Genomic DNA, 20,723 nt, shown 5'->3' on the forward strand with positions numbered 1-20,723 from the left:
TTCTACAGCTGTTTTCCTCTCACCCTACCATACTCTAGTCACAGAGGCCTTCTTTCATCTCAGATATGCCAGGCTTAGAGCCTTTAAACTAACTGTCCACTCTCTCTATCCGGATTTCTTTTCCCCTTTTTGTGACATTAAGTCAGTGCTTAACTGTTGGCCCTCAGGGCTTTTCCTGACAATCCATTCACTGAGTCACTGAACCTGTCTTAGTTCTTTGCATAACCCTTTTCCACTATCTCATGTAGTCTTTTGTTTATTGAGTTTCATCCCCCATGAGAATATATGCTCCATGAGAGCATAGACCTTTTTACTGCTGTTATGTGTAATACATAGAACAGTGTCTGGTACATAGTTAATGCTTAGTAGATATTTGTGGAATGAATGATTGTGTGAATGAACAAAGGGAGCAGATTTTTTTAATTACAAATTTTTAATACTTAAGATATTAACTATCTGATTAACAATATCCTTAGGCAGAGTGGGAAAAAAAGTGACTATTCTGATTTTGGGGAAAGGAGCGCTAAGAAATATTTATTTTTCTGTCTTTTAGCAGAATGCAGGAATAGTTATACCTCATCCCAATTTTTTTATTTACATAGTGAAATATTTTTTAAAATTTTTTCTATAAGACCATTACTCAGCAGCAAAATTATTTCATGTATGGTTTTGTTTTTTTGTTTTTCTAGCAAAACATGACAGATTTTCTTATAGTCTAAACATTGTCTATAGCAAAAGACAGCTTGAATGCCAAAATAATGTATAATTAGGTCTATTCATTATCTTGCCATATGCTAAGTAGATGCTAAGGATTTATCACTGCAGTAAAAGTCACTGGATCATTACAGTTATTTTGTGGAAATATGTTTTAAAATTTACAATTCTTTTTTGTAAGACAGTAACAAATTATTATGCAGAATTTATACCTCTGCCTAAGACTCTTGCAAATATAAGCTCCTGATTTGGTAGAGATCTTCCTAAAGATTGAATATTTAAAAATCAAAATACTTGTTTTCTTTTTTTGAAAAAATGCCTTCTGTAGATATATCTGGGTGAGAAAGCAATAAAATATAAATAAAAATCTTTTATCAACAACATGTAGTGTCAGTACTTCATGACTGATTGTCAGTGTGTTGTACGGAGGAGTGTCACTGGTTTGTCCCAAAGAATGAAGTGGTGGCAGTGATGGCAGCATCTGTTTCTAACTTGTGGTTTATTTCTCATTTTCAAGATCCTGTTGCCACTGGTTTTTCTCCCCAGTGGTTGGTTAAAATTCAGACTTGTTTCATGAATACATGGCAATGTGATCTTAGGAGCTTGCAGTTGCTCAGTAGCCAACCACACTTAGAAAGTTTGATGTAAATATTTGTACTGCAAGATACTCTTTGTTGAGATACCAAGTCCCAGCAAAAAGTAGCATTAAACCTGAAGACCACAGAAGCCATGGAGGAAAAGCACATTCTACGACTTGAGCTTTTTTTCTGAAGCTGTGTGTAGCTGATTCTATATTTTATTCTCTAAGGTGAAATCTCAAACTTTTTGTAAAGGGTTACTAAAAGAGAATGAAATCATGTCTTTTGCAGCAACATGGATGGAACTGGAGGTCATTAAGTGAAATAAGCCAGGCACAGAAAGACAAACAGCACATGTTCGCATTCTTAAGTGGAAGCTAAAAAAATGAATATCATGGAGGTCGACAGTGGAATGATGACAGTATAGGGGGAAGGGGAGCTGGAGAAAGGTTGGTTAGTGGGTACAAACATACAGTTAGATGGAAGGAAGAAGCTCAAATGTTGGATAGCAGAGTAGGGTGACTGTAGTTAACAACAATGTGTTAAATGCATTTCTGAATAAATAGCTAGAAGACCTAAAATGTTCCCAACACAGAAAAATGATTAGTACTTGAGGTGATGGATCCCCTCAAATAACCTAACTTGATCATTACACTTTCCATGCAGCAACAAAAGTATCACCCATCCCCCTTAAATATGTATAGATATTATGTACCAATAAAAAAAAATTTAAACATTAAAAAAAATTTTTTTCATCCTTTATCCTTCCAGCTGAATAGATTTCTTTTTCATTCTTCCTGGGAATAGAAGATGTAATGGAAGTTCCAGTATCTGTATGCAGGCCTATGACTAGCTTCACTTCTTGGTGACTAATACTAGTTGACAAAACAGCATATTCTAAACTGATTGTCTTCGTTATCTAGTAGCTTTCCTATTCTCCATAACAAATGTTCCAAATCTTTGATTACTCACCTCAGAATGCTTGTCTCACTCCTCTTTTCCTCATTCCTAGTAGATCATACCTTGGAGAAGAAGGTAGAAACTATCAGGCCTGAACTTCATTAGCTTTTTCTTCCTCTTCAATCCAAATCTGTCTGTATCTTCATTCATTTTTCTTAACCCTTTCCTTGCTTGCTATTTCTGCTTTCCAAAACCAAGGAAGGAATTTTGACAGAGGTACCCAAGGAATTCACTGGGGGAAAATGAATGATTCAATAAATGATGTTATGATAATTAGATAGATAGCTATATGTAAGCATAAAAAATTTTTAAAACCTTAGGCCCTTATTATCATATCATGCACAAAAATTAAGTGGATTATTGATTTAAATGTAAAAACAAAAAGTATAAAACTTTTAGAAAAAAGAGATTATTTGTGACATTGGGTCTGGCAAAGATTTCTTAGATGCGACTAAAGATTTACAAAAGAAAAAATTGATAAATTAGACTTCATCAAAATTTAGAAATGTTGCTTTATCTGTGTAGGATACTGAAGAGAATGAAAAGACAAGTCACAGACTGGGAGAAAGTACAGGCAAATCACATGTTTGTCAAATAACTCATATCCAGAATTTTTAAAGAACTTTTACAACTCAATAATAACAAGACAAACAGCTCAATTTTTTAAATGAGGGAAAAATTTAAATGTGTTTCACATGAGAATATACTCAAATAGCCAGTGAGCACATGAAAAGATGTTCAGCATCATTAGACATTAGCAAATTGCAAATTAAAACCACACTGAGGAACCCACTAGAATGGCTATAATCAAAGATTATCAGTATCAAGTATTGCGGAGGATGTGGAGAAACTCAAACTCTGTTACACTGGTAATATAAATAAAAAATGTTAGAACCACTTTGGAAAGAGACTGGCAGTTTCTGGAAAAAATTAATTGTAACTTTGACCAAGCAATTTTACTACGTAAGTATCTTAAGAATGAAAACGTGTCCACACAAAGATCTGTACTAAAATGTTGATAGCATTATTCATAACAGCCTAACAGTGCAAATGTCTGTCAACTACTGTGAATGGAGAGACAAAATGTGCTTATTAATACAATAAAACTACCCAGCAATAAAAAGAAATAATTGACTGAAAAATGGTATACGATGACTGAACTTTAAAACCTTGATGCTGCCTAAAAGAGCCAGACACAGAGACTACACATTGTATAATTCCATTTTTATGAATTTCCCAGAAAGGCAAATTATAGAGACAAAACAAATCAGTGGTTGCCTAGGGCTGGTGGTGGACATGGAGATTGACTGTAAATGGGACATGAGGGAATTTTTTTGTGGTGATAGAAATGTTATAAAACTAGATGTGGTAATAGTTGCACAACTCTGTAAATTCACTAAAAGTCACTGAACTGTACACTTAACCATAGGTGGGTTTAATGAAATGTGAATTACACTGCAATAAAACTAAATAAAAGCTGAGTTAGTACCACTTGCCTTGGGTTCACTACTTTTTGTTCGTTCTTAATTATTCCCTTCACAGTTACTCCCCACTCTTCCCCTACCTTTTTCCATATTTCTTTACTCTTGAAAATTATTTTCAGTAGTTTTGCCTGCTGAGTTCACTGCCTTTTAGGTCACATTTAGACCTTGGGTTTCTATTACCACAAAAAAATTCCAAAATCTGGGTCCAAATTTCAACTGTATTCACTTATCTGTGTGACACTGGAGAAGCCTCTGAGTCTCTGTGTCCAGATTTGTTTACCAGGTAGAATATTAATAAGATCTATTATGTGAGGATTTGTGAATATTAAATGAAATCATATATATGAGACATTCTGTAAGTGCTAGCTGTCATTCATCACCTTAAAACAAGACTCATAAGTTGAAAGGCTGTGAACTGGTGAGCATCTAGAGCAGTGGTTCTTAATCAGAGCAAACTCAAAATTTAGGGAGGTTTTACAGACTGGCTCCACTGACAGGTCAGGTTGAAAGGTTTCTGGACCCTGAGAGTATGTGTGTGTGTGTTCTCCAGCTTCACAAATGGTTCTGCTATAACCCAATGGTAAACAAAACAACAACAGATTGCAGTGTAAGACTCAGCCCGTAGAATGTACAAACGCCAATTGTGAACCCTAACAAACTCCAATTGTGAACCCTAACAAACTGTGGTCTCTGGGTGATAATGATGTGATAATGATAATTGCCGTATAAGGCTCATGTATTCATTTCCAGTCTTGCTCCTCTCATTCCCTCCCTTTGGTTAGGTATCAGATGGAAGGCAGATATGTTTAAGTCATGAGTGAGATCCACCCATCCTCATGTATCAGTACAAATGCACTGTCCTACCTGCATTAGGACAAATGCACTAAAACTGTATAAAGTCTTCAGAGGATATTCAGTTGTCATAGAAGTGAGTTATATCTTTGGTTGAGTTTTTAAACATTCATTCTTACTGGGGTAGTATTTGGGAAACATTGTATCAGGTTTTGCTGGTAGAGAAAGGGTAAATCAGTAAGTTAAAGAGTAAGTGATATGTAAGGATTTAAAAAAGAAGGCCTCAAGTTTAAAGGATATATGTAATTACAAGATGATCTCAATTTTAAATCAGAACACTTAAGTTGGATGTATAGGAGACAGGAAATGCATGTTAGAGAGCAATTTAGTGATATGGAGGAATTCATAAAGTGAATTTGAAATGAGTAAGTACTATGCCAATGTGACTGGAATTACCACCTCTTTACCTGTCCTCATTTACCTGTTTTTCTGTCTGTCTCTTAGAGTTGACTCCCTCACTCTTCCATTATCCAGGGTATAGAACACTTCTTGCCATCTGCTTCCAGATTCCATCCCAGAATAATTAGTTTTTATCTCTTTCTTTCTTCCTATTGTTGACAGCCGTCACTTTCTAGTATTCACATTGTCAATACAAGTTCTCCAGTCTCCACACCACCAGTTCCCAGGTCCTCCACTGTGCCATATCTCAGCCTTGACCTGGCTGTTTCCTCCTCTTTCTCTCTCCTGTCTAGTCTAGATCCTTAGTATTCACCTGGGCATTTCAGAAAGTTCACCCCTCTCACAAAGACTACTAATTGCCTTCCTTCAAATGCTTTCTCTCTTTTCTCTAAACTCTTAGAACACTAAAGCACCTGTCTTTTGCTGTAATACTTAGATTAGTTATATGTATATGTACTCTGGCCTAGTCTTTCCTATCAGTTGAACTCTCTTAAAAGCAGAGATAGTTGTACTCATTTTTGTTTCCATTGTGTATTGCAGCATACCGTGACTCATATATAACCTGTTCTCAAATAATACTTAGAGATCACAGTTAGATTTTTTATTTGTTTCTTTTTAGTGAAGAATTTTCACTTTCTCATTTAGGAATCATAGAGCTTTCTTTGAGTACTGTAGGTAACTTACTCTTTCTACAGAACTACCCCCCCCCATACATGCAGTACTTAGAGACACAAAACATATGCGTATTGACACATTTTAATTTTTGCGACCTTTTGATAACCTTGTCCCAGGAAGGGCCTTATCTTAGCTGTTTCCATGGGATGGCTATTTCCTGTGTCTTCTTACCTTCCCACACCCTCCATGTTAAGAGGCAGGAGGGTAGAGGATTGTGAGGCTACTGTTCTCAAAAATGAGACATTTATATAGAAGGATGATTTACAATAGAGAAGTAATAGAGGTGACCAGGAAGGGTTGGGAAGAAGGGAAAAGCACTAATTAGCATATGGGTACATTGAAAGATGGGTCAGCCCCACTCTGTCAGTGACTTGCTGTCGTGAGCTTGGTGCATGTCAAGTGTTCAGACACTTCCTATTTTTGCTCATCTACCCAAGGTGAAAGTGGAAAGTAGATATGAAAGAGTTGTCTGGCTGGTTTTAGTGGGGCTGTACTAGATCTGGATTTATGGAGGAAAATTAAAATGGAGCAGAGGAGAAAACTTCTTGACCATATTTTCATCATCCCAAACTAATGGCCATTGCAGCAATTTACTTAACAAACTAGGTGAATTATGTATTTGATGGCATAAACATGCATACACAGAATATTTTGCTGATTTTTGTGCCATTTTTATAAAACTTTTTCTCAAACATGCAACATTATTTAAAAATTTTTGTATAGGTTTGTCAATATTTGGGTGATGTATGATCTATAAATCAATTATTTAATATGTAAACAACAGATAAGAAAAATCCTATCACTGTAGTTTGAAGATAGCAAACATTTTAATAAATACATTGAACATTTCAGTTTATTAGTCTTTATTAATGTTTCCAAAGGAGAAGTTAAAATACCACTGCATAGTTTTCAGATTGTTTTACTTGGTGAACAGGCAAGAGAACAGAATAAGAGATTGAAAAGTGAAATAAGGATAGTTTATAGTTTGTTTAATTTATCACTGGTCCCATTTACATTTTGGGATCACATCTTGGATGTTTTGCACCTTCCAATTCATTCTAGCATTTTGGGATTCTTATGTTGACATAGTTAATTCTATATTGAAACCTAAGGACTTGTTATTTAATAAACTTGTAGAAATAATCATTTCCAGTTAAATGAACCACAAAGATTATGAAGTTAAAAACAAATCAGTTATCATTTGGTAGTTCTGTATAGTTTATTGTCAGTTAATGATCTTTATTAAATTTGCAGCTTTCTCAGTTTATTTGCATGTAGGTCATCATATGCTGAGATGAAATACCAAGTCATTTAAATTAGATACTGAGCATGCTCATATGAAGTACTTACTCTTGGAGACTGCGGTGTGGTTCAGTTTTCTTATAGTGGAAAGAGCAGAAAAGAGATCACGGTGTGCCCCTTTGTCATCGTTCTGTCAGGAAGCATGTAATTTGTCTTTAGAAACCAGAAGCCTGAGACAAAGAAAAGAACACAGATTTTTAGCAAAAGGCTATTTGGTGAGTTAATTGGCTGTTTTGTTCTATTTTGCTCTAATCGGTCAGTTATTCCTAGCTAGTCTATGTATTTACTTATATCTGCTGCTTTTTTGTACTATGCTGAAGCTTTATGTAGCAAGCAACTTAGCCGAGATGGGGAGAAAATTGTTTCTGCAGTCTAAATCTTATTCTTCTGAAATATTTCCAGTACATTTCTGAGGTGACAAGTTCATAAATTGCTATGATGATACTTTCTCATGTTCTCCACAAATTTTCTTGCTGACTTGCTTTGAATAATGCTGGCAGAATTATGTGCCGAGATACTTCAGGATTTGTTTTTTTGGACAGTTTAGCATTTTTGTTCTTACATCTTAATGAAATTACAATTTTTGCTTTCACATTTCTATATTGTATCTACCAAAGTAATAGGTAAGACCCAGTTTGCATAAGATCAAAAATTCTTTAAAGAAAATGATAGGGTGTATTACAGTAATATGTACACATATTATTAAAAAGGTCGTTTAAAAATGAAAGTTTGCTGTGTAATACAGTTGATCATATAAACTATTCTAAAATAAAATGAAATTGACAACATTTTGTAAAATAAAAGGTGTTACAGTTATTCTGTATTCATATTTAGAATTCTATCTTTATTTACTGAATTAGCTACAGAAGAGTTGCATGATAATAGTTTTGCCAGTTTAGGCTGTTACTTTCTCTGAGCTCATATTATGGTGATCAATAGGAAGATAATCTTATTTAAATGTTTTGTGATTTTTTTAAAATCCAAAGTGTTCATGTTTTACCATGAAGTTAAAGGGCGATATTTTTATGCATTTTCTCCATATTATGCTCTTATAATACTATGTAATATTTAAAATCTATACATTGTTATTTCATGATGAACACAATTTTGATTATGTATTTATAATAGGTAAACTTGGCAACCAAATATTCAGAGTCTTCTCCTGGAGATTAAAATAGCATTACTCTGCTAGAGATAAACCATTATATTTTTTGATGATTTGAAGAAAAAGCATAAAATTACCATATTTATTTCCTTCGGGGAAAATCATGTTTGTTAGTACACATAAATGTCAGGTAGGGAATTTGAGAGGCTATAAGGTGCTTTAAAGAGGTCTAGAAAAATGATGTGGGGGGTGGGAACGATAGGAAGAGACTACTGAAAGCTTAGTACCTTCAAATGCCAGGCAATTATGTGAGGCTTTCCTGAAATATCTTTATTTTGTGAACTTCCCCCACTATGCCATTTTCCAGGATTGGCACATATGAAGGAGGTGGGTGTATACTTAAGTTTATATATTCATGAAAAGGGAGGGTTAGCGTTTAGAGATGAGGACTGGGTGACAGGACTCAAGAAATCTATTCCCACTTCTTTATACTGACTCACTTGTTTGACCTTGCACATGATGCATACCTTGTTTATTTCTACTTACTTTTAGTATAATACTTTACCATGGCAATAAAGTGGTTCGTTTGTAGTTTCTAAAGTAATAAAATTATTTCACAGACGGTGACAAAGATTCATGAGGGGATAAGTCATTCGCTAATAGCCATCGTGGGAAGAAAACAAACAAGTATTGCTTTTCTGAATTCTATTAAATTTTTTTTAACTAAAATATTTCAAGTGTATAAAATCTATAAAGTCCTCTGTAGTCTTTGAAACTAATCTCAGAAATACATATTCTATGTGTATTATGTAATGGTGACAGATGTGGTTTTAACTTCTTTCTCATATTCACTGTAAACTGGATGATCACAAAATTTTCATGGCAAGATTGTATTGTTATACTATTTTATACTATTTTCTCTTATTTTTTTAGTCCCAGATACCTCTAATCATAAGTCTTCATAGATCAATAGAAGAGAAATAATGAATAGAAGATCTATTAAAGAAAAGTGTGGAGAAATACTGGGAAAATGAAAGAAGAATACAGAAAGAAAAATTACCAATGGCAAGGGTCTCTTTGCCAGGTTTCTAGGTATTAAGCATATACCTATATATCTTATTCATTTCCAAATCATTAAATTTATCTACTCATTTAACTTAACATCTACCCATTAAGGAACACTTATTTCCTTAATTTTGATGAATCTCAGTAGTGCTTAAAGATCCTAAGTAGTGGTAGATGAAAATGGGATTTGTGGTCAAGTACGTTTGGGGAATAATAGACCATAAAGGATTGTTCATAGCAGAACTTCTTGCCCTTTAATATCTTATTCAGAACCTTACCCTGGAACTTAATTTTTTCTGGCATATGGTTTACTTTTAAAAGGAAAAACTGTAATACATAATATTAAACATTTGGCAAGCATTTCAGTAATTGTAACTATGAATTTCTATATTAAAATATCTGGATAAGTGAAGGAAAAATTGTCAGTTTGCTTTTTATCTTCTATTTTGTAATCTTAGAATTACACGGTAATGAGGAGTAAAATGTATAATTAGTAGATAAGGTGATTGTAATAGTTATATAAGTTAAAATGGCATTTTTGAAAGCCACTAGGAGTGTAGTCAATGGCTACTACATGAAATATTTATAATAAAATAGTAACCAAGTAAAGACTTTGGTAATTCTCACAAGTTTCCACTCATTCTCTACTCTAGAGAACCTACTCTCATACTCTAAAGAACCTAGCATGGTGTTAGTCACAAAGTAGGCATTCAATAAATGTTTATCTAGGCCAGGTGTGGTGGCTCACACCTGTAATCCTAGCACTTTGGGAGGCCTAGACGGGTGGATCACCTGAGGTCAAGAGTTCGAGACCAGCCTGGCCAACATGGTGAAACCCTGTCTCTACTAAAAAATACAAAAATTAGCTGGGCATGGTGGAAGGTGCCTATAATCCCAGCTACTCGGGAGGCTGAGGAGGAGAATCGCTTGAACCCAGGAATCGGAGGTTGCAGTGAACCGATATCATGCCATTGCACCCCAGCCTGGGCAACAGAGCAAAAACTCTGTCTCCAAAAAAAAAAAAAAGTTTATTTTTTCACTCGAATTTAAACCTTCTGCCTCTTCATTGAAACACATCATACTCATGGAAGTAGAATACCTATTGTCTGCTCCATTGGCCCAGCCACCTACTTTAGGGGACTTTTTCTTAAATTGTATTTTGAAAAATTGATAGTTGGATTTGGTTTCCAGCTAAGCTCTCATTTTTTGGCACTCCTGTGAAATTTGAAACCTAATTTAAATAGCAGTTTTCTTTGCTGTAACCTAATGACTAATACATGTTCTCAAATCATTGTTTATTCTAAAAAGAGAGGATACAAATATTAATAGATCTAGGGGCAAGACTTCCTATTCTTAGCTACTTAAGAGCCTGAGATGGGCTAGTTACTTGACCCCAGGGTACTCTGCAGATCGATTGTTGGTCTCAAATATTTGACATCAATATGATTGTCCCTGAGAATGGAGATAGATTGAGTTTCCATTAAGATTAGTGTAAAATTGATATTTTGGTGGTTTAGTAGCCATATTTATCTCAAAATAAAGTACTAGAAATTGAATATGCAATTCAGAGAGAAATAGTGAAAAATATGAGGGGACTTCAAAAATTAATGGAAAATGGATATTGTGATAAAACTATGCATGGATTTAATAAATTTTTTTACACCAAAATAAGCCTGTATGAATGTGTTATAGCAAGTCTGAACAGGACCTAGTTTGAGGCACTAAGAAGGATAAGACATCAGCTTGAAAAGAACTCCTATCAGAGCAACATGAATTCTGCTAAAATTGAAGCAAGAATAAACATCAAATTTATGGTAAAGCTTGGGTGGAAGGATGGTGAAATCATTGATGATTCACAAAAAGTTTATGGGGACAACACTCCAAAGAAATCAGCAGTTTACAAATGGATAACTCATTTTAGGAAGGGACAAGACAATGTTAGAGATGAAGCTTGCACCAACAGACTATCCACATCAGTTTTCAAGGAAAAAATAAATCTTGTTCATGCCCTAATTGAAGACTGACAGTTAACAGCAGAAATAGGAGCCACCACCATAGACCGCTTGATTGATTCAGTATACACAAATCTGACTGAAAAATTAGTTGAGCAAACTTTCCACTCAGTGAGTGCCAAAACTGTTGCACCCAGATTAGCTCCAGAGAAGAGCAGAGCTTCCAGTGGAAATTTTAAACAAGTGGGATCAAGATCCTGAAGCATTTCTTTGAAGAATTGTAGCAGAAGATGAAATATGGCTTTACCAGTATGGTCCTGAAAACAAAGTACAATCAAAGCAGTGGCTACCAAGAGGTGGAAGTGGTTTAGTCAAAGCAAAAGTTAACTGGTCAAGACCAAAGATCACAGCAACGATTTTGAAAGATGCTCAAGGCATTTTCCTTGTTGACTTTCTCAAGGGCCAAGGAACAATAACATCTGCTTATGAGAGTTTTGAGAAAGTCAAAGCTTTAGTAGAAATGTCTGGGAAGTCATCTTCACAGAGTTCTTCTCCACCACAACAATGCTCCTGCTCATTCCTCTCATCAAACAAAGGAATTTTGTGAGAGTTTCTGTGGGAAGTCACGGGGCATACATCTCATCATCCTGTTTTGGCTTCTTCTGACTTCTTGTTTCCTAATGTTAAAAAAATCTTTAACGGAGGTCAATTTGTATTCAGTTAATAACGTGAAAAAGACTACATTGACATGGTTAAATTCTTAGGGCTCTCAGTTATTTAGAGATGGACTAAATGGCTGATATTCTCATTTACGAAAGTGTTTTAACCTTAATGGAGTTTTTGTTAAGGATTAGTTTATAATATTTATCTTTTCTTTCATTTTTCCACAGACTTTTTGAAGTCCCCTGATACATCTTAGTAAAATGTTACAAATATTCAGAGATTTTTATTTCTGACATTTTTAAAAGTGTAAGTCCAAAATCTACTTTGTAAAGGTAACAGAGACTGTAAATCCAGAACAGAGGACCTGTGACTTATTAATACAAATGGAACTTTTCCCATTAGTTGTCATTTAACATGAATGATTTCCAGTGGAAGAGTTCTGGATTTTAGGAATTGGAATCTTCTCCCATTCTTCTTGATGTCTGGTGTACAGCTTGTCTGCTGTCTAGCACACATCTTTGGGTTATTTTCCATTCCAGATGAGCTATGATTTTTTTATGCGTAATTTTTTGGAGCTATACATTTTCCTTGAGAATAAATATCTGAAATTATAGTTTAAGTCAATAAGAAAGTATGATTTTTAAGTATATATCAGAAACATATTTTCCCTTTGAGGTCACGTTGTCAGAGGCAGGAAAGGAAGAAGTGCAGCAGTTAATATCTAGCCAGCAAAATTTATCTGGGAGATGGATTACTAAGGTTAATAAGAAGTAGAAATTATAGAGCAAAGGATGTGAATGTTGGGAGACTTAATCAGTGTATATGTTTCCTGATTGGTCAGAGACATTGTCATTTTCACTGCCTTTTCTCCACTTTCTAAAGAGTTAATAAGGAAACAATTTTTTTTTTATATTTGAAGAGTTGATCTATTTATAAATTTTAACAATGACATTCAATAGAGTTACTGCTGTAAATCTAGACATTAACATGAAACTTAGCCGTGTATTTTAAGGCTTAAGGAGGTATTGTCTAGGGTTTATGGAGGAATATTACATTATATTCTTTTTCTTGTTTTTAATACTTAAAAATTATGAAATAATTATTGTAAAAAATTACAGATATACCAAAGATATGAATAAGATAGAGAGTTGCCCCTACACTTTGCTCTTTGGTTTTATAACACATACCCTGCCCCCACCAAGTTGAATAATACTCCCCCACTTCAGAGTGTGTACTGATAATATTCTGATCCCAGAACCTGTGAAGGCTACTTTCTGTGGCAAATACTTAGCAGATGTGATTAAATTAAGGACTTTGAGATGAGGTTTTCCTTGATCTTGGTGGGGAGGGCGGTGGCAAATGCAGTCACAAGTGTCCTTAGAAGGGGAGGTGGGCAGAGGGAAATTTCAGAGAGCAGTGTGACTCCTGAGGCAGAGATGGAGTGATGGGACCACAAGCCCAAGGCATGCAGAAGCTGGAAGAGGCGACCATGAACTTATTCTCCTTTACGGCCTATGGAATCCCTCTCAACACCTTAATATCTGCCCATTAAAACTGATTTTGGCATGAATTCTGGCCTCTAGAGCCGAAAGAAAATAAATTTCTATTGTTTTAAGTCAATAGAAGATATCAAATGACCTAGTCACAAAAAAATTTATTTTAAAGATCTTAATTGGCTTTTATTTGCAATTCTAGAATCAGATGAGACCTCATCCTATAAAACAGAACGAGTGTTGTGATGAGCTGAGCAGAGGAGGTTGGTTTTATTGACAGAAAAGGGCTGAAGAAAGCCGAAACAGAGAACAAAAAGCAGATTGGTTGTTTTAAAGTTACTTTCCTTTTTTAAAGTTTAAAGCAGGAGGTACTGCCTTATCATGCCAGCTAAAATTGGCCTGCTTGGGGATTTGGCTGTTATCTCCATTCCTCTCCCGATTTCTTGGAAGGTCAGATAAACAACTTGGTTTTGACTTGGTGGTGTGAACTTCAGCATGAGTAACTCCATTTTGGTTTGGTCTGTTGAGCCTAGTGCAGGAGCTCAGTCCAAACCAATGAACTTCTATAAATTTTATTTAACGGAGGCTTGTATTAGTTTCCAATGACTACTGTAACAAATTACCACAACATTGGTGACTTTGGTAATTCAGTCACATCTGCTAAGTCTTTGTCACAGTTGGGATCACGTGGAATAATCGCTTGAACCCAGGAGGTGAAGGTTGCAGTGAGCTGAGGTGACGGCCACTGCCCTCCAGCCTGGGAGACAGAGCGAGATTCCATCTTAAATTTAAACATGGGGCAGCTATCAACCAAAGTCAAAAGAGAAACAAAAATATAAGGCATCTGTTAAAACATTACTTTCAAGTAAATGTAAGCAGGTTTTGAAAAATTAATTGGCTGCGTGTGGTGGCCCACACCTGTAATCCCAACACTCAGAGGCCGAGGCAGGCTGATCACCTGAGGCCAGGAGTTCAAGACCAGTCTGGCCAACATGGTGGTATCTCATCTCTGCTAAAAATACAAAAATTAGCCAGGCATGGTGGCGGGTGCCTGTAATCCCAGCTACTCCGGAGGCAGAGACACAGGAATTGCTTGAACCCAGGAGGCAGACAGGGCAAAACCCTGTCTTGAATAAAAGAAAAAAAAAAAAAGAAAAATTAATCCATGCTCATTAGTTTAGCTTTAATCTTAAATATTTATAATTTTTGAAATGTTGCATGACCAGTATGTTCATAAATTCATCAAACATATCCTCACAGCATCTACAGGGAAGATATCATTCCCATTTCAGAAAGAGGAAAACATGATGAGAGTGGGTTTTTTTTGTTTTTTGTTTTTTTTTTAATTTCAGGCTCTCGGAGACTGTAAGTGGCAGAGTTAGAATTTAAGCCCAGATCTATGTAACTCCAAAATTCTTAATCTCTAAACTGAAGAATTGTTTTCAGTCTTGTTCCAGTACCTATACTAGATTTCCAAGAATTCAGACAACTCCTAATCTACCACATAGGGGAAATAGGGTCTATAAGAATATCATTTATGTCAGATAGTGAAACAAACATGAGATTATTTACACATTCCAGACCCAGGTGACCTAAGTCTTCAAAGATGGTGACTGATCCCTTTGGAGCAGGTGCTGCGTACAGTGAGAGAGAAGTATATGTATTGTGTGCAGCGGCATGGATGGGGAACGATTTCTTCTGCCCAAGGATATGAGAGTGTGGGTGGCTTCTCAGAGCAGATTATGTCTGTGTTGGGTTTTGAAGGATGAATAAGCATTTGCTAAGCATGGTTTCTTTGAAAAAAAATTGCTAAGCAGAAAAGCAGGGATGTGTGGCACTCTAGACAAGAGTGAACAGCAAGACCAAAAGATTATAGATGTCTTCAGGGAACAGGTCCTTCAATGCTGCTAGAGTATTCAATGTGAGGTGCTTGGGGGCAGGGAGCACAGGCAGATGAGGAAGGCAGATCTGAAAAGCCTTGTATGCCATGCTAAGGAGCATAGACAATCCTGCAGGCTTTGGTGAGGGTCAATTTTAAGGGTTTCAGTAGGGGAGCAGAACAGGACAAATTGCATATTAGAGAAACTTGCAGTAGTGTGGAGGACAAATTGAAGGAGGAGGAGATAGGGCATAGATTCCTTAATGTTTGAAATAGTACAGTTGAAAATGGGACAAGGATTTTAAACTGTGGCAGTGGAAATAGAGATAGATCAATACAACGTAAGTTAAGGAGATAGAATGTTAGGTTTGATGAACTGGGATGGCAGGTAGCGAATGTGAGAGGGAGAACTGTTCTCTCTGGCATTTTAATTGTGTTTGAGACGAGACATTTTCAGGGGAAAAACAGGTTTAACTGGGAATAAAGATTGGACCTTTTAAGTTTGAGATGTAGATAAGATATTCTTTTTGTTGAGAAGCAAAAATTGGATATAGGGCTGTACACAACAAAATAATAATTATGATAATACTAATATTATCAGAGCAATAGATTTAGAATGTAAAGGTTTAGCTAAAACATCAATATTGTTATTGAATGATAAGATTGATAAGGAATGGATTGAACCACTTAAGGATGGAGTGTGTAAAATGAAGTAGGTTTGGAGGTAGAACCATAAAAGAAACAAATGTCTAGCTGCTGTGTAAAGGAATGCTAATTCAGCAGAGCAGACCTAGCAGAAGTGATTAACATAAAAGAACCAGAGGACTGAGATTAGGAAAACCAGGAGAAGGGAGTGTTAACTGTCTCTGGTGCTACACATCAGTCCTTTGAGATGCAGACCAAGAAGCACCTTTTGACTTTGTCAGTTAAAGAGACATCAGTGACCTTTGTTGAGGCAATAGGGAGAATAGAATTAAGATTACAGTTAATGGAGGAGGGAAAGAGGTGGGAGGGAGGAAGTGAGAAGTACAAATAGCCTTTTTGACTGAGAAGGAAAAGAGAAATTCAACAACATCAAAGAATGGGAGTGACTAAAGTGTGTTTTTCAGCTGGTACATAGGAGCCAGTAGAGAGAAAAGGTTGAAGATGGAGGGAAGAGAAGAACCAGTTGTTAGGACAAGGTGCCAGGGATGTTGGGAAGAAAACAGATCCAGGGACATATGATGGAGGGTGGACTTAAACTACCCTAAGATTTGAGGGCAACAAATATTTGCTTGGGGCATGGGAGTGATTAGAATGGTGGCTTAAGGAGAGTGACAAAAATATTAGAATAGCTGCTAAAGGGAGAATGAAAGCAAATGAAAGAGTTGTCTGCCAGATGGTGTTAAGAGCCCATCTGAAAGTGAAAACCATGAATTGTTCATCACATCATTCAATCTGCATGAGTAGATGCTGCCTTTCATTTGAAAGCAGCATATTTCTTTCCTTAAAAAAAAAAAATTGGCTGGGCGCGGTGGCTCATGCCTGTAATCCCAGCACTTTGGGAGGCCGAGGCGGGCGGATCACCTGAGGTCAGGAGTTCAAGGCCATCCTGGCCAACATGGTGAAACCCCGTTTCTACTAAAAATAAAAAATTAGCTGGGTGTGGTGGCGCATGCCTGTAATCCCAGCTACTCCAGAGGCTGAGGCAGGAGAATCACTTGAACCTGAGAGGCAGAGGTTGCAGTGAGCTGAGATCGTGCCACTGCACTCCATCCTGGAAGACAGAGTGAGATTCCGTCTCAAAAAAAAAAAAATTGCTCTAAAATGTATCTGCTTACTAAAAACTATTTCTTCTTTTGCACTACTTGGAACTTCCTTGTCAGTTTAAGCTGGTTTAGGTTAGCCAGCTAGCCAAAAGTTTTTTTTTTAATGTAAAATATAAAAATATGTTATGAGTTATAAATAATATGGAAGCTGTAATAGAATCCAGATGCTGAGTAACTATTTATTGAGTGTTTAGTGCTTTCTAGCATGCAGAAATGGCCAGGGAAATATGGCCTCTGACATGTTAACATCTAACATTTTACCCTCGTGTGTGGAGGTAAGGGGCGTTGCATATAGTAGTTTGGATAACAGCATCCCCTCGCACTTCAAGTTATGCTTTTTAAAAATTGTAAAGCATTCTTATATTTGAAATCATATAATCATATTCTTCTGAGAACATTTCATAAAATAAGCCATATAAAGAGCCCTGTTCTACTCTGAGACCCCTTTAAAAATTTTAGCAGTTTTAAATTTAGTCTCAAGTAATTCAGCAAGTTTAAAAAAATTGTTCTAGCCAACAAGAGCTATAATAGGCACTTAATAATTGCCAACATGGTAAATATAATATCAATAGCTTGAAGAAGCACTGACTTTTGGCTTTCTGACTAAATTTGTGTCTCCAAAGGTAAAATGGTAATTTAACAACAAGTCAGCCCGCAACTTACAAATAAGATGTGTTAGAAAAGGTTGTATAATATTGAGTTGGGTATGAATTACATTTATTTTTATTGTTTTTTTCTAGAAAACTTAAAAGATAAGTATAAGCAATAAAATATAGATAAGTTTAGAAGTAAGGAAAATCACAAAATACAAACTTGCTAAACATAGAAGTCAATAACATTGCTGTAATTGAACTTCAGTTTTAGCTCCGTTTCCCATTGTAAAAGGGAAATATAAGTTACCGTGCTGTCAGAAAGAAGAGGCATTTTGGTTTATCCGGAGAGACAGTTTTTCCTTGAATAGAATTTCTCATGTGGGTTTTTATTTAGGAACACTGGGTGGTATAATAGACAATTTGCTGTACAAAATTTTTGCAGCAAAATAGGCAGGCTTCCTTCGGTTTTTTATTACAGCTGTCTTTGGAAAAAATCTAAGAGAGTAACATTGAACTCATCTTAATATAGGTGATTCTTAGAGGTCCTAAACTAATGTGATCCTTCTAGTGGTTAAATGTTCTGTTGGCCGGGCACAGTGGCTCATGCCTGTAATCCCAGCACTTTAGGAGGCCGAGGTGGGCAGATCATTTGAGGTCAGGAGTTCGAGACCAGCCTGGCCAACATGCCGAAACCCCATCTCTACTAAAAATACAAAAATTAGCCAGGCGTGGTAGCAGGCACTTGTAGTCCCATCTACTTTGGAGGCTGAGGCAAGAGAATTGCTTGAACCTGGGAGGTGGAGGTTGCAGTGAGCCCAGATCACACCACTGCACTCCAGCCTGGGTGACAGAGCGAGAATCCATCTCAAAAAAAAAAAAAAAAGTTCTGTTAAGGGCAGAGCCTAGACCTAAGGGATTCACTGCCTGGATGGCTGTGGGCTAAGAACTGTTATTAGGACATGGAGAAAATGAAGGTGAGACATAGGTTTTTCCTATCATATTTTCTTGTAAATGTGATTACTATCTTCCAGATCTACTACTGATTGTCTGCCTGCTACTGTTACCTCTTAATATGTTAAATATAACCTGGGATGCTTCTAATCCTTCTTTCCTTGACTCTCTCTCCAGAAAAAGTCCTCCATGACTTCTTTTCTCAATACTGTAATTACCGATGTAGTTATTTTGATTGTGTTTTATAGTCATAGCAGTGAGACTGCCTTACAACAATATTGTCTAAATTAAGTAAATGCAATAGCCAATATTAGACTGGTTTTGACCTTCAGAATGGCAACGCCAAGGATTCATCCCCATGTTGTAATTATGATTTTTAAACGTATTATAATCAAAAACACAGTATTAAAAGGGATACATGGGGTTTTTCAGTCATGCAACAAATATTTTACTCTGTGCTCCATAAACACCTACTATGTGTTAAGCATTATTCTCTATGCCAGGGAGATGATTGATATGATAGTAAACAAGAGAATTACACGTGTGGAATGCAGTTTACTCCCAGAAAGGGAAAGATTGCATAAAGCAGTAGGTTACCCAGAATTGCAGAAATATTTAGGCACCAAGGAGTAATGGAAAGGCTACATATGTACAGGATGATATATGTGATAGGAGCTTGGCATACGGCCTGAGCACATAAGTGCTTAATAAATTTTAATTGTGCCAGTTGCTTTTGTTGCTGTCACTATGCCAATTGTGGGATAAGGTAGGGATGCAAATCAGAATAAAAATGTTCAACAGGTATGAATAAAAATACAGCCCATGAAGGAAGTTGGAAAATTAGTCCAAGTAGGAAAATTCTCCCTGGGTCAGAGCTAAGGAGAATTCAGTGCTGTGGAAGCCAACAATGTAAAGATTTCCAGTCGTCAAAAGCTGCGTAGACATCAACAGTATGAGAAAGAAACAGAGATCATTAATGTGGCAATGATGAGAATATTGATTGACCTTTAAGAAAGCAGTTTCAGTAGCATGATTGGTGTGGACTCTCTGGAGGAGTTTGGCAGAAGGAGAAAGATGAAAGAGCTGAGGGAAGAAGTGTGCTTTTTAAATTTGAGGACTTAACAATATTTACAAGCTTTCAGAATAGTTAAATGGATTACATTAAGTTATCTATTGCTGCATAAGAAATCATCCCAAAATACAGTGTTTAAAACAACAATAAATGTTTCTGTGGGTCAGGAAATTGCTACAGTTTAGCTGGATGACTGCCTCAGGATTGTTGGATACCATCTTGGGGGCTGGCTACCACAGGTGGTTGAGAGAAGACGTCAGATGATTTAAGTTATTTCAGTAAATTAGAAAGTAAGATTATCTGCTGGGACTTGTTGGAAGCTTAAGAATAGTTGAAAAATCAGTAGCTTCTCTGTGGCTGGGGGACATTAATCAGAGAGGGATAGGATTGTCAAATGGCATTGTTTTAGATACATCCGAGACATTGCTCCACAGAGAGTTATAACAGGTTACCAGTAATGTTTGCACAAAATGTTTTCTCCTCCAGTGTTACATGAGAAAACGGAGTTATTTTTGCCTAACTTCTAGCTCTTAACCTTCCCTGTAATTTAAAAAGTCAAAGATGCCAGTGATTTTTTAAAAAGTGATGCCATATATTTAATGTAATTGGCAAGAATAGAGAATAAAGATTTGAATGCTTAACTCTTGAATAGATAACATTTTATTCTCATTTATGAAAGAAACCTAAATTTCATTAGATACAACAAGAATAAGAGATAAGAACATATTAGTCTGTATTTATAAATTCATGATCTTTGTAGCAATATCCAAAAATCCTGTAGAATAAAAATGTTTCTCCATAAAATATTTTCTCTGTAAAAAACATGTCTAAAGTTGTATGATTGATTTTTCTCCAGTAAAAAGGAATGGAGGAGTATTTCAATAATTTGTATATCTGAAACAGTTGATAGAAAGGTTGCCTGGATAGCTTTGAATTATCTAATTATATGTATATATTGTGTTTACTTATTTTTGTATATCAGCAGATTATCCTGGGCAATGGGATCACTGTTCTGTTACATTTTCCTCTATATGTTATTACATTTTTAAAAAAGAAAAAAGCCCACAAATAATTATTATTTATTGAAAAAGAAACTACAGTTGACCCTTGAACAACACAGATTTGAACTGCGCTGGTCCACTTACATGTGGATTTTTTTTCTAACCAAAAGAGGATTG

The 20,723-nt window shown here is 35.9% G+C and overlaps 1 protein-coding gene across 29 annotated transcripts in view; it reads left to right on the forward strand.

Annotated features, from left to right (window-relative positions):
* The window catches only part of PLEKHA5 (pleckstrin homology domain containing A5), a 245,546-nt gene that overhangs the window by 68,193 nt on the left and 156,630 nt on the right, over nucleotides 1–20,723 (forward strand). Inside the window, exon 4 of one of the 29 annotated variants that reach the window (XM_034935459.3) lies at nucleotides 9,003–9,161. The exons of 26 other annotated variants lie outside the window; for them this stretch is intronic. In XM_034935459.3, the coding sequence (XP_034791350.1) occupies nucleotides 9,003–9,018 (16 nt within the window). In that variant the 3' untranslated portion in view covers nucleotides 9,019–9,161. Of the gene's footprint in view, nucleotides 3,380–7,080; nucleotides 7,180–9,002; nucleotides 9,162–20,723 lie in introns of those variants that run through there. 2 more of the 29 variants (XM_034935461.3, XM_034935449.3) reach the window with 2 other exon arrangements.

The sequence above is a fragment of the Pan paniscus genome, chromosome 10 (genome assembly GCF_029289425.2).
Source record: "Pan paniscus chromosome 10, NHGRI_mPanPan1-v2.0_pri, whole genome shotgun sequence".
Classification (NCBI taxonomy): Eukaryota; Metazoa; Chordata; class Mammalia; order Primates; family Hominidae; genus Pan; species Pan paniscus.